The sequence below is a fragment of the Mastigoproctus giganteus genome, chromosome 3 (assembly GCF_048544385.1).
Source record: "Mastigoproctus giganteus isolate SK-2022 chromosome 3, ASM4854438v1, whole genome shotgun sequence".
In the NCBI taxonomy this organism is placed as follows: domain Eukaryota; kingdom Metazoa; phylum Arthropoda; class Arachnida; order Uropygi; family Thelyphonidae; genus Mastigoproctus; species Mastigoproctus giganteus.
This window is the reverse complement of record NC_143577.1, coordinates 246,145,466-246,161,061: the sequence shown is the minus strand read 5'-3', so window position 1 is coordinate 246,161,061 and position 15,596 is coordinate 246,145,466. Positions and strand designations below refer to the sequence as shown.

General features: G+C 36.2%; 1 protein-coding gene across 1 annotated transcript in view; it reads left to right on the top strand.

Annotated features, from left to right (window-relative positions):
* Nf1 (neurofibromin 1) overlaps positions 1-15,596 on the top strand; it is a 1,111,953-nt gene that overhangs the window by 774,006 nt on the left and 322,351 nt on the right. The window contains exons 36-37 of the mRNA XM_090369763.1: positions 3,988-4,089; positions 8,464-8,601. Coding sequence (XP_090225889.1) covers positions 3,988-4,089; positions 8,464-8,601 — 240 coding nt within the window. The remainder of the gene's footprint in view (positions 1-3,987; positions 4,090-8,463; positions 8,602-15,596) is intronic.

The window sequence follows — 15,596 nt, the reverse complement described above, 5'->3', positions numbered from 1 at the left end:
TATTGATGATGGTGTATCAGGCTTAATGTCCAAGTTTGCAGACGATACCAAGGTTGGCAGGGTTGTTAAGGACACTACTGATACTATGCTGCTGCAACAGGATCTGGAAAGGTTGAGCAGATGGGCTGAGAGGTGGCAAATGAAGTTTAACATTGACAAATGTAAAGTACTACATATGGGAAACAGTAACCCCAGATCAACGTATAAACTCTGTGGTACTACGCTGACAGTGGTAGAGAATGAAAAGGATCTGGGGGTAATTGTGCAGGCAGATATGAAGTTCTCTGAGCAGTGCAGACGAGCTGCAAGAGTAGCTCATGGTGTCTTGTCAATGATATACAGGAATTTTTCTAGCAGGGACAGGGATGTGATTATCCCCTTGTATAAGGCATTGGTCAGGCCACACCTTGATTACTGTATACAGGTCTGGAGGCCTCATTTCAAGAAGGATGTAGAGCTGCTGGAACGAGTACAGAGAAGGGCAACAAGATTAGTGAATGGAACAAAGGGTTGCTCTTACGAAGAAAGGCTTAAGTTTTGCAAATTACAGAGCCTGAAGACTAGGCATTGGCGAGGTGATCTGATAGAGGTGTATAAGGCTTTGAATGGCTTGAGCATGCTCAATGCCGATGGGATTCTTCCTCTTGCTCATAATAATCACCTGAGAGGGCATAAATTCAAATTGAGGAAGGACGGATGTCGGATAGATGTGCGGAAATTTGCCTTTAGCCAGCAGGCAGTTGGTTTGTGGAATAGACTCCCATAGCTTGTTGTTGAAGTTGATAGCCTAAACAAATTTAAGGCTCAGCTGGACAAGTATTTCGAACGAACGGAGGGGTGAAATGGGAGTAGTGGTTGTTTTGTTTTTTTTTTTTTTTTTTTTGGCTGATGCTGAATAAGCTTGTTTTCTAGCATCATATGCCTATGCTAATGCTAAATGCTAGTGGGGAAAGATTATTTTCTTAACTTATAATGAATGACCTAAGAACCTGTGTTTGTAAGACCACTTAAATAGCTTGTCTCTGATGTGTATCAAAAGCACTCTTGAAACAAATTAACTTTAGTGATATCATAGATGACTTTCGAAGAAGGAGAAGATAAATTTATAAAAGTAAGAATAATTTAATATCTTATAATTTCATGTGAAATTAATTTCAGCTGAGAGTAACTGTTTTGAATGCGTTTTAAATGTGCTATTTGATTGACTTCATCATGACCTCTGTATTTTTCTCAAATTGGAGAAAAAAACTGGTCATTATTAAGTCAAGAATATTATGTAGAAAATTTTATGTACTGCTTATCATTATTTGAGACATTTTGAAGTGATACAAAAATATGTAGTTAAAAGGAATGTAATTTTTGAAAAAGAAAAAAGATCATAATATGATAGATTTTTTACATGGCATTTAGGTTTAACGAGTACGTGTAGACTGTAAACTCACTGGTAAACTCATGTGTAGACTATAAAATATTTGAAAAGTCAAGCTGTAAAATGCACTTGTAGACTAATATTTGTTAGTCTAACTAGATGCTTATGTCTAGTAGTCTTGTAATATTATTAGTTTATTCAGTAATTTTGTATGTGTTATATCCATTTAGTGCACATGTCAATTTCACAGACAAGCTTTACTGCTTTGTTCTGTACTCTCCAACCTATGTATGATTGTTTTGGTTTTTGACAACTAACCATTGCTAGTGTTCTGATTGTTTTTAAAGATTCCATTGGCTGGATACGGAGGAGAAGGGAGTTCATTTTTATGAGCAGAACCAGCTGTTATGCTTAGCTTATTTGTAAAAGTTTTGTGCCAAAACATTCATCACTATTCTTGTGTGATATCATGATTTTTGAAGTCATTTAAAGTTTTGTGAGTGTAAATTTAATGAAAATGTTTGCAAGCACTTTTCTGAAAGAATATTGAAAAAAGATTCATTTTAAGATTAGGTGTAATAGTAATTCCAGTTTGCTACCGGCATTCACTTTCAGTGTTCTAAAGTTGATTTTAATCTGACTGTGAATATGAAAATGGATAAGCAAGCAGTCTGTGTCTTTACTATAGCTGAGGTTTTTCATTATTGCTGCAGGTATTAAAGTTAGAGGCACAATTCAACATATTTATTTTTGCAGCCAAGCTATGGAGGAAACCCTTAAAAAGTATTTAAAGAGCTGACAAGGCAGTGGCTGCTTATGCATGAATTTCAGAACAGCATTAAAAAACTACTGAGAACATTTATTTTATTGACATATTTTATGCTGAGTTATACTGAGAGTACGTGGTTGTTGCATAGCAGCTACAGACTTAAGTTTAGTAATGTTATCTTTGGCTATCCCTTTCTAATTGTTAAATAAAAAGAAAATGAATTCTAGAAAGCTAATATTGAATCTATGAGAATGATTCTCTGTATACTTTATGTAGAAATTAAAAATATACTATTTAACTTTACTTTGTTTAAAAAAAAATAATAATAATGAAATATATATTTTGGCACACAACTTCTTTAGACTGAGATATTGACATATTCAGTGCCAGAACACAGATATGCAGCAAAACGAACTGTAATTTTTGTGCCTCAACATATCTGTCTGTTGAAGTGCAGTCAATAAATTCGCATTGTAAAAAGAATGGCACATGAATTGAACAACTGAACAATATCAGCATACTGATTGAACCACTGGCTATTGCATTATGGCTGGGATTTTGTTTGGCATCAATCACACTGTCTAGAAAGCACTATAAAAGCTGTATACTTGCTTCGCAATTTCATGTGTTTTTTTTGCTTATGTTGAAGTTATTTGATCTAGTTTATCATTTTCCACAAGAAAAAAAAGAGATAAACTTTTTGGAAGATTATGCTTGATGACCTTGGGTTGGTGTTGGTGGCTCTTCATCATCATTGTCCTGGTCCTTCTCATGATCTTCAAGAGTGCTATAAAAGCTCTATACTTGGTTCACAGTTTCGTATGTTCTTTGTTTATGTTGAAGTGTTTTACCTAGTTAGTATTTTTCACAAGAAGAAAAGGTAAAAAATTTTTTGTTAATTATGTTTCCTGAATTTTAATTCTTTAGTTTGTAAAAAAACAGGTCATCCTTGGGATGTGTCTCTATTGATAAAATTTTACCATAAATGGATCCACGGCTTGGAACATCAGGACTGGAAAAGAACAGTGATTGACAGTATGTTGTAGCTGATGAAATTGAATCAGCTTCAATGGATGTGGACTTTGAATCTCTTTCAAATGTATCTTTTAGAATGCTGCAAACAACAGATGTCTCTGTTACTTTGAGCGATGATTCTTCACACATGAAACCCATTTACTGAAAAGCACTGCCCCAGCACCCCAAAACACACAGAAAGGATGTCCACAAATCTAAAAGATAGCAAATCTATTAAAAAGAGACTTAGTGATCTCTGACCTGTGTGTGTGTATGATAAGCAACTCAAGGCATGTGACTTAGAACAGTTTAATTTGCTAAAGTTAATTTCTTTATAAATATTTTTACTATTATCTTAATAGTTGGAAGGGTGCAGTTGAGAGACAAACCAATTTCAGACATGGAAAACTTCATATACAAATTGTTTTGTGTACTGTCATAATGCAGTAAACTATACACATAGTACAATATTCTAGACATCACCATATCCGATACACCAAATCACATTTAGGGCTAATAGTACAGAAATCTGTATCAAGGAGTAATCGTGGAGTTCTGAGTTGGATGATTGAAGGCAGAGTTACACGTTTTAATTTCAGGAAAGAAAACCATGAAAATTTAATGTACTACTTGTCCCTCTTAATTGGGCATTTGCCATTGGGAAGGTAAATGTATCAGAATCATGGAATATCTTCCATGTTATGGAAGATACTCCATTTACATACCATTAGGAAATGTGGAACAAGGAGAATGCTTTGAAATTTTTATCATAAGTTTTTTTTTAAAGCTTTTCCAAATTTAAAATAAGTGCCGATTGTAATCTATTTCTGTGTAGGTAGGACCTTCTGCTATTCAGGTCACATCAGCAGAGAAGACCAAAGTTCTTAGCCACTCTGTTCTTTTAAACGACGTATACTATGCTTCAGAAATTGAAGAGGTGAGGTGGCTTTAGTTATTCTAGTTATTCATTTGCATCTGTTTCATGTGTATGTTATTAGTATAAGATTCTAAAAGAATAATAGCTAATTTTATAATTTACTTTTTGATAGAAGTAGTTTTGGTTGATTTTCTTTTTTAATCATATATTAATCCCCAACCCTTTTTCATTAATTACAATAATTAATTTCTAAGGCAATTTAGTTTAATGTGGTATTTTTAATTTAAATTTAAACTAAAATCATGTTTCAGACTAGAGCAGCAAATCAAAGAGCTCAAAGTAGTGGGAACACTTTGAGCTCTTTGATTTCAATTTTCCAGAGATAGACTGAGACTTGCAGGTGAATCATTTGCTCAGCAGTGATATATCTATTGATTGAATAAATAACTGCATATTGTATAAACTTGTTAGAGATGCCACACCGAGAACCATATTCTTGTTAATTTTACTAAGCATTCAACTAATATTCAGCACATTTTGCCTTAATGAACTGTTTACTAGTAGTGATTATAATACATTAATGTGGAACATACCCAAAAAGATAACTTTTGTCAAGAGGAAATGGAAAGGTTTTCATTTTCTAAAAGGAAATTATAGCCTTCATCATTTGAGTTTTGTTCAATTAGAATGGTTAATTAATCTCTCAAGCAGAAATAAAAAATTAAGTTATGTTCAAAGTTATTTGGGAGGCTTCTTTTTTTTGTACCTTAAAAACAGTGTTGGTGAACTGTGGCAAGTATGCCTTTATTGGCATACTTAATCAATCAAGAAATATAATGCTGCTTAGCAAATGATCCACCTGTGAGTTTCAGTCTATCTCTGGAAAATTGAAGTATTTTCAACTGGTGGCAAATATGCATTGATTGGCATGAACTGGAAAATATACCACATAGCCACCATAAGTTTATATTATAAAAATCAAATTTATATTATCAAAAGCAAATATGTCTTAAAATAAATTTTAAGACATATTTTTATGGTCTGTCAGCCACATCTAACAGTGAAAACCCTAATGAAAATTAGGGTTAAAATTATTGTTACCTTTTTATATCAGTAAAGACTGTTAAGTTCACTAAATTTTATTGAGTTTTTTTTTTTTTTTTTTTCCCTCGCCCAATGGCTTGTGAAAATTATGTTTTTGCCATGTAGGTTGAAAAGAGTTGACTATTGCTGCTCTGTTGGTTCAGACCAACCTAAGTGAAAGTGATCAATGCACTGGATGCACTGCCTTAGATTTATTATACTTCTTAACTAAGAGCCTAACTCCCCCCTCCTATCCTCTCTCTCCTTTCTATACACGCTATATCTATATGCACCGTATTTAAATTCTGCATCCCTTATGCCTGAGTGACACCACGTCTCTAGTATCCCCACAATGACTGCATTTAATGACTTAATCAGTTCTTAAAATCAGTTCATCAAATTTATTTATTTACTATGATCCTGGCATTAGTGTACATGCATCTGTTCTTACTCGTAGTTACCCTAACACAGCCCATGTATTTACTTATTCCATGATGACACCCACAGCGGGTCTTAAAATCTCCAACACCTTGCTTTCGAGGCTACTGCATATTCCACTAGAAGCAGTGCAAGAATCACTTTCACCTCTGCTTGTGCCCTGGTTAATCTATTAGACTGTATCCCTCCAGGCCAACACTTTCCAACCCACCTAACTCTGCCCTGACAGTATCAGAAAATATTCTTGCACTCCTTGTATTTAAGTGTATCCCATCTTTGTAGAAACAATCTCTTCTGTTAAGAAGCACAAACTTGCTAACAAAAGTTCTATCCCATGTGCCTTGCACAGTCTATTCAACTGCTGAAATGATTGAGAAAGTTCCCATCTTGTACTCTCTTCTCTCGCCTCTGGGCAGAATTGCAGACACTTTCAAATTTAATCCTAACTCAACTTTTCCTTAACATTGCCCTGTACTTTTTAGTATTAGTATTAGCAATGGCCAAATGGTGCAAGGAAGCCTATGGCTTATGCTACTTATTGAGCAAGTCCTCAGATCTCCTACTCTTTGTATCATTAGTTCTAATGTGTACAACATTATTACCTTTTGTGGCCTTGAAAGGTGATCCTCTGCTCTAAATCATAACATTTTGTCCCAAGCAGACAAACCCTGCCCCTATTCCACCTCTCCATTGGTTTTCATAAACCTGTATTCAGCAGTCAAGATACAGCCTATTTTATATAATGGGATAATCACCTCCTTGTTCCTGTTGGCAACGACTGTGTGTCCTGATAAACTAACTAATTTTTGATATGAAAGGTAGTATTTTGGGTTCTTGTTTCAGTATAGTAGTCAGTTCAACTGCTGATTGTGGGAATGTTGTTCTGGCTATATTCCAGTTTATCCCAGAGGTGTTCAGTAGGGTTAAGGTTGACTGGGCTCTAAGCAGGCCTGTAATTCTTTTGCATACTTATATTTTCAGACAGTAACTGCTTGGCATTTTAATGCTGAAAGTGAAAGGGCTCCTCTCCATACGGCGTCTCCATAGCCAGGTGGGAAGGAGCAGCAGTGTATAACACACGCTTCTTGATTAGACCGGGGTTCAAGCCCGTCGCCACCAAATACGGAGGATACAGAAAGGTCAGGGAATGACCACCGTATATCCTGGAGCAATATGGCCTTAGTTTCTAATGCTCCTAAAAACCAAATAATAAACAAACCTCTCCATGCTGCTGTCGCCATGTACAAAGTGCTGAATTTCCCAGACTGTCAATGTACTTCATGGTATTCATGGTTCCAGGAACAAAGGAAGAACCAATGGTCCCAGCCCAAGCCACACTTAATCCCAAATAGTTACAGTACCTAGTGTTAGGGCACTAGTGCTTCATTGTATTAAAATCACCTCTTACCTGAACCTTTGATTTTTGTAAAAATTATTCCCTTAGGCTTGTACTGTATTCTGTACTTAGGATATATGGTGAACAGAGTACTATTATGAATACAGAAAAACACTACCTGATATATTTCTATGTCTTCTTCACCCATTACAAAAATTCCATTATCTTGGGCAAACTGCAAAGTTTGGGAAGGCACACTCTAGCAAATAATGTTCTCCAAGCTTCTGCCAGACTCAAGCATGGTCATCAGATGAGAAAACTATATACTGTTATTTTTCTCTGCATAACACAGTTTCCATCATTTCAGAAATAATTTATGTTGGTTTGTACACCTGGGAAGTCACCTTTGGTGCTTTTGCATGCTGTGGTGTTTGGCTCATGTGCTCTTCTGTAAAATCTGATGTTATGTGGTTCCCTCCTTATACCAGTATCAATTCCTGTGGAATTCCTAGTTGACAGTATTTGATGAGGACTACAAACCACTCTTCTAAGTGCCTTCCAATCTCTTCCTGTCACTTTCTGCATGCTTACTTATATCATGAATGCAGTTGCTTTTAAGTGTGTGTGTGTGTGTGTGTGTGTGTGTGTGTGTGTGTGTGTGTGTGTGTGTGTGTGTGTGTGTGTGTGTGTGTGTGTGTTTCAAGTATATGCATGCACTCAAAATTTTTTAAAATGTCAGATTTTTAAATGTGCCATATTTATGATGTTTTTAATGTGTTTTTATTTCAAACTGGCTTTAAGTAAGGCTCCAAGAAGGAACCCTGCTGCAATATGATGAACAAATTTTTATGTTCAGACTGAATATGAAAGTGAAGGAAGTGGCTATTATTTTTTGCATGAAAGCCAGCTAGTCTGATTTTCAAAGATGAATTCTGAAACTTGTGTTTTGCAGTGTTTACATTTCTTCTAGATTTCAGTTACATTTGTACTGTTTGTTTGTTTGTATATTCCAAATATGCATCTACTGGATTTATTGGTATAAGTTCAAGGTCACTGTTGGGGAGGGGGAAGGATTCTTCTATTTGGATCCTTTTATATGCTGTATATATTTGCAGAACAAAAACATAATAATAAAATAAATAATAAAGTTCTTTTACAACATTTAAAACAAAGAAAGTAATTATAGAATATGGTTTGTTGCATTTTAGTGATAATAATGATAATAATATTTTTTATTATTATCATTAATTTGGAAGAGCAGTCTGGTGTATTATGGCTGGAAGACAGAGCTCAGTTAATATTTCATAGTGATAATGTCCATTTCCTTGTATTATTTGAATGGTTGGAAGTGATCTCATAATAAAAAGTTACAAATTGTGTGACTTAAATATAATAGTTTATGCATTAACAAAGTTTGAAATACGTTATTTGTAATCTAGCATTTGTTATTAGAGAATTTTTACAAATTTACATTGCAGCATGGGCTAACAGTATAACCACTGTTTTGAATCACTGTGTGCTGTTAGAAATATCTCTGAAAAATTCTAAAGAAGGTTTTACTAAATTTTTTCCCCTAGGTATGTCTGGTAGATGACAACCAGTTTACGCTGACTATTGCTAATGAAAGTGGCCCATTATCGTTCATCCACAATGACTGTGATAGTATTGTGCAAGCAATTATCCATATCAGGACTAGATGGGAACTCTCACAGCCTGTATGTTTTTGTTTCTTATTTCTGTTTATAAACTAATATTTAGTATTAAAATAATGGCAGTTACATTTAAATTATATTTTAAAGGTAATTAATATCCTAATGTAATTTAATTGACTTCATGTAGGAAAGTGGTTTTTGATATTTTTTTGTTTTGATAGAAATTCTGGATACCAGGCTAGCAGTTACTCAAGTAATCATTTTTGAGAAAATCACGAAGTAAATTAATTTATAGATTAACGTGATTTTTTAATGAACATGTGCTTACACATGCAAAGCTTGCATGAGATGAGTAGTCTTGCTAAAAAGTTTGTGTGATCACTGATCTAGTAAGCTGTTTCCAGCTGTTCATGCTGCATATCACCAAACTTATCCTCATTCAAGATAGACCAGTACCCTCATAAGAGGTTCCTGCTCTTCAGACACCATGTTCACCTGCTGTCAAATTTATGCTGTAGTCATTGACTATGATCAAATATCTCTTCTGTTCCATAATTACCAGTCTCGTTTCTGACAATCACAGTGAGCAAACATGCTTGTAGGGGCTCTCATTATTCTTGTGGAGCGTAAACTGTTTGGGTTTGGATTTGAATAGTAGTGGCTTAATTTTTGTTCTTTATGTGGTTTCTGTAATATTTTATAAATTTAATTTCTGTAATTTTGTAAACTTAATTCTTTCCTTTTGTGAAGTGAATATTTTCTTTTTTGCATTATGTAAGTTTAAATTCTTGAGTGTTAGTAGCAGCTTATATTTTATTATCTCCTTAATTCTGTAATATTTTGTTAATTTAATTACTGTAAATTGGATCTTGTAGCAACCAGATTAAGATAAGTATTCTTACCTTTAATGGTTTTCCACAACCCAACTTTGAATGCTTCATCACAGGATAGCATAAAGGCTTCAGACTGGAATGGTTGTGGACTATCCCCCAGTGAGCCACAAATTTTCTTTTTTTGTACAATTATATGTATTCAGAGGTCAAACTAGTACATAATCCTAGCTCAACTGACAATTGTCTTCTTCTTTCCAAATGTAAGCCAGTCTAATCTGAATGGGATGAGTTGATGCTAGAGACAAACAAAACTGTGGACTCTTCAGGGACTCAGGTATACCCAAGACCTACTAGGTTATGCACTTCTGATTCAGGCCTCACAAGACAATTGTCGGGTACAGACTGTTATGGGTTAAAAGGACATATAACACCAGGGGGCTCACATTTGCTGAGTATGGGCTTGGCACACCCAGGGTCTTCAGCTGGATATCATCATTCTTCTCTTTCTTGGTGATTCCCTTCTACTTCTGACTCTTGTTTTGTTCTCTCTCTCTCTCTCTCTCTCTCTCTCTCTCTCTCTCTCTCTCTCTCTCTCTCAGGGTAAATTCTTTTTTGGCTGGTATAATGCAGAAATGGAATTTGGGGAGTACAATGTGTACAGGAAGGAAAAGAAAGGAGGAGGAGTTATTCTATTAGCCAAGATACACATAAAATCCACGGAAATACACATAAAATCCATGCCATTCGACATGGGTGGACAGAGCAGTGTTGAGTCAGTTTTGAGTGACGTAAGCACTAAGAAAGCAAAATTGAGAGTTGTGGTATAGGCCTAATGACTGATGAGTAGGGGAAACATCTGTACAGAGAAATAGTGGGCCAGTAAACCAGAGTGCCTTATAATGGAGGATTTTAATTTCCCAGATATTGACCAGAATTTGTGGGTTGGTCACTCACACACTAGCAAGGCTTTTGTGGATTTATTGGATGATTGTTTCCTACAGCAGCATGTTTGGGAGACGAGAGGGAGTAATACTCTTGATCTGATTATCAGTAGCAATTCTTTATGCATTAAGAATCTGCAGATAAAGGAACCACTAGGTGGCAGTGATCACAGTGTGCTGAAGTGATTTACTCAAAGAGGTAACTACCATCAGGGATAAAGGGAAGGGTTTTTGCTTTCGTAATGGTGACTGTGGTGGTCTGAGACAGTATTTAAATTCTATACGGTGGGGCCAACTGATGATGTTGCCAACAGCAAATTCTAAATGGGAAGCATTCAAGTAAGTAATTGTGGAAACTACTAGGCTTTTAATAACAATTTAGAAATACTATTCGAGGTTTAGGCCTAAATGGATGTCAGATGAACTAATGAGACATGTGACAGAGAATAAAAATGCAAAGGATGCAAAGAAAAACAGCAAAGAGTTCTTTACTTATGTAAACTCTAGAAGGAAGGGGAAGAATCAGATTGGTGCACTTGATATCGATGGTTCAGCTATTGATGATCCTACTCAGGTAGCTAACAAACTAAATGAGTATTTTGCATCTACATTCACACATGAGGAGTTATTCAAGGAGGGGAATGCCAGAGGTGAATTAAACTCTTGCAGTGAGCTAGTCAATTTTGTAATAACTGAGAGAAAAGTGGAGGAGAAATTGTTGAAAATAAACAAAGGAAAGGCACCTGAGGTGGATGGGATCTATCCAGTTATATTGAAAGAGGCAGCAAAGGAAGTATGCAAATCCTTAGCCATAATTATGAGAGCTTCCTTGGACTCAGGGGAGAGGTACCCATGGTTTGGATTTGTGCAAATGTGACCCCAATTCACAAAGGAGTATAAAAGGGTGACAGAGGTAATTACACACATATTAGTTTAACTTCTGTTCCAGGGTAATTAATGGAGGCACTGGTGAAAGAAGCAGGATCATCTAGACAAGACTTCAGTTATGGCTTAGACACAATATGGGTTTGTTAAGGTGAAGTCTTGTCTGACAGATTTGATTGGTTACTATGATGTGGTCACAAAGGAACTGGATGCAAAGAATAATTTTGGTATCATATATTTGGATCTTAGAAAGGCTTTTGGTACTGTTGCACATTAATACTGCTGCACAAATTGGAGGAGTGCGGCATTGGAGGCAAATTTCTGCTATGGATAAAGGTATGGTTGAGTGGGAGAAGACAGAGTGGTAATCAATTGACACTGCTCTTCGTGGACTAATGTTATTAGTGGAGTCCCTGAGGGTTCAGCGTTGGGACCATTGTTGATTTCTGTTTTTATTAATGAGTATTTAATGATACTAATGACAGTATGCTGCTGCAACAGAAGTTTAAAAGATTAAGAGAGGTGACAACTGAAGTTTAACATTGACAAATGTAAAGTACTGTATATGGAAAGCAGTAACCCCAGAGTAACTTATCAACTGTGTGGTACTACACTGACAGTGGTAGAGAATGAAAATGACCTGGGAGTAATTGTGCAAGCAAATGTGAAGTTTTCTGAGCAATGCAGATGGTCTGCAAGAGTAGCCCATGGTGTCTTGTCAATGATATACAGGAATATTTCTAGTAGGGTTAAGGAGGTGATTATCCCCTTGTAAGGCAATGGTCAGGCCACACCTTGAGTGCTGTATATAGGTCTAAAGGCCTCATTTTAAGATGGATGTAGATCACCGTCACGTGGTATAAAAGCATTGGTCAAAGTCAACTGACCACAGGAAATTTCGATTTTCAAATGTTTCTAAATTCTCATGGAAATTATTTTATAAAGGAAGTTGCATTTTTTGATGGTGAAAATTTATTCAGCAATGTAATGCACCCACCATGTGGGTGGAATAAATTACCAAATGCAATTAAGAGACCAAATATTTGGATTTTTAGAAACTGTCACCAGTTACCATGGAATTCAGGTTTCATTCAACATAACAATTTAAGGAAGTGGTTGGATATGGTCACTACAAAGTGTAGTATAATTTATGTGAAAGGAGAAGAAAAGAAACACATTTTGTCAAAATATACCAATGCATCTGCCATTAATTTAGAAAAAATTGGTTGTCCACAAAGAAAGGAAATTCATGTTGAAACAGCCCCTTGTTTGTGGGAGCACAATAAATATTATTGCACTCATATAAACATGCAATTATTTTTTTTATTGGCTACAAAGACAAATTAAAATAATGTAAAAAAATAAACTATTTAATTAGGAATTGAGTTCCTGGAATTAAACCAAAGGATTATGACATCATAAGACTTGTTACAACATGCAGGGGGAATAAAAGACTGTCTTTGAATTCCAGGAATTACACCAATGGATTATGACATCATAAGACTTGTTACAACATGCAGGGGGAATAAAAGACTGTCTTTGAATTCCAGGAATTACACCAATGGATTATGACATCATCACCATGCAAAGGGATTAATCATGTTTGAACATGCCTAAAGTTCAACACTTTACAGATGTTTTTTTTCTGAGCAATTCTATCTATATTGAGGCATGAGGATTATAGATATGCAAATTACAGCTGAAAGAAAATTTAGTTTAATGGTTACAGACAGAAGTTGAAAATTAATAAACTTATTTCATCTGGTTCTTGAAATTTTAAAAACAGCGGAAAAACTTAATGGTTAATAATAATAATGGGTTACATATGGCTCCTGAAATTTGAAAAATTTAATCATTCAGAATAAAATTTCAACTAAAGGAATTTCTTTGTTTAAAAAGGTTTAGAAGTTTAATCTTTGCGCATGATTGTGCGCATCTGTTTTTTATTGGTTGAAAAGTAGGGTGATATTTGGTTTAAAAGGGCTTTTGATCACAGTTCTCTCTCTAGCCATGGCGTCTAAGTTTTGCTACTACAGTTTCTATCACTCTTTGTCTTCAAAATGGCTTGCCTGTGTTGGATTTGGAGTCCGATTGTCGAGAATCAGACTTGATCTTTTAAGGGCACAAATGGTGATATTGTTGTACATGTTGGGGGGGGGGGCAAAAGTTGATAACATTTTAGAGCAGATTTGATCTTTTAAGGGCACAAATGGTGATATTGTTGTACATGTTGGTGCTAATGACATTAACAGTATTTACTTAGCAAGTGCAGGTCAATGTTGAAAAAAAGTTGCAAGTTAGGTATGATTTTGAAAGTGTCTGCAATTCTGCCCAGCACGATAGGAGGGAGTATATGATGAAAGTCTTGTCAATCAATTCGGCCCTGGAAAGATTGTGCAAGGCTGGGAGGTACTACACTCAGGGTAGTGGAGAATGAAAAGGACCTGGGGGTAATTGTGCAGTCAGATATAAAGTTTTCTGAGCAGTGCAGACAGGCTGAAAGAGTAGCTCATAGGATCTTGTAAATGATATTCAGGAATTTTTCTATCAGGGATAAGGAGATGATTGTCCCCTTGGGAATGGTCAGGCCACACCTTAATTACTTTTAAATAGAAAGGGTGCAAGAATATTTGCTGATGCTATCGAGGCAGTGTTAGGTGGGTCGGAAAACTGCTAGCTTGGGGGGAGACAAAGACCAATAGATTGACAGTAGCCACTGGCAGAGGTGAAAGAGATTCTTGCACTGCTTCTATTAGAATGAGCAGAAGCCTGAAAAACAAGATGCGTGGTATTTCAGAGACTGCTGGGAGCCATTGCGGTACAAGTAAACACATGGGTTGTGTTAGGGTAGCTAAGAATAGAAACAGGTGCAGGTATACTTGCGTGTACACCAATGCTAGGAGTTTAGTAAATAAATTTGATGAATTTGAGGTATTTCTCAAAACATCAAAGGCAGATATTGTTGGGATATCAGAGGCGTGGTGTCACACAGATATAAGGGATGCAGAAATGCAATTTGGGGAGTACAACGTCTACAGAAAGGATAGACAGGATAGGAAGGGGGGAGGGGTTATGCTATTAGTTAAGAAACACATAAAAACCAAGGAAATGAAGCCAGTCGACATCGCTGGACAGTGCAGTGTTGAGTCAGTTTGGTGTGACATAAGCATTGGGAGATCAAAATTGAGAGTAGGAGTGTGCTATAGGCCTAATGACTCTGATGAGTATAATAAGGAACTGTACAGGGAAATAGAGTGGGCCAGTAAATCAGAGAGTCTTATAATGGGAGATTTTAATTTCCCAGATATTGACTGGAATTTGGGGGCTGGTTACTCACACACTAGCAGGGCTTTTGTGGATTTATTGGATGATTGTTTTCTACATCAGCATGTTCGGGAGGCAACTAGAGGGAGTAATACTCTTGATTTGATTATCAGCAGTGATTCTTCATGCATTAAGAATCTGCAGATAAATGAACCACTAGGTGGCAGTGATCACAGTGTGCTGAAGTGGGATTTACTGAAAGAGGTAACTACCATTAGGGGTAAAGGGAAGGGTTATTGCTTCCGTAAAGGCGACTACGATGGACTGAGACAGTATTTAAATTCTATACAGTGGGACCAACTGATGATGTTACCAACAGCAAATTCAAAATGGGAAGCATTCAAAGAACTTATCTTGGAAGCTACTAGGCTTTACATACCAACTAAGAAATATTGTTCAAGGTTTAGGCCAAAATGGATGTCAGATGAACTAATGAGGCATATGGCAGAGAAGAAAAATGCATGGGATACTTACAAATTAACACATGACACAGAAGCCTATGATAGATACAAGTTGATATGCAACCAAGTTACAAAGGAGGTTAGGCAGGCGAAGGCAGATTACGAGAAATCCTTGGCAAGGGATGCAAAGAAAAACAGCAAAGAGTTCTTTACTTATGTGAACTCTAGAAGGAAGGGGATGAATCAGATTGGTCCACTTGATATTGATGGGTCAACTGTTGATGATCCTGCTCAGGTAGCTAACAAACTAAATGAATATTTTGCATCGCCATTCACACATGAGGAGTTATTCAGCAAGGGGAATGCCAGAGGTGTATTCAACTCTAGCAGTAAGCTACAGAATCTTGAAATAACTGGGAGTAAAGTGGAGGAGAAACTGTTGAAGATAAACACAAGAAAGGCACCTGGGGTGGATGGGATCTATCCAGTTATATTAAAGGAGGCAGCAAAGGAAGTAAGCAAACCCTTAGCCATAATTATGAGAGCTTCCTTGGACTCAGGGGAGGTACCCATAGACTGGAAATGTGCAAATGTGACCCCAATTCACAAAGGAGGATCAAAGGCTGACACAAGTAATTATAGACCTGTGAGCTTAACTTCTGTTCCAGGAAAAT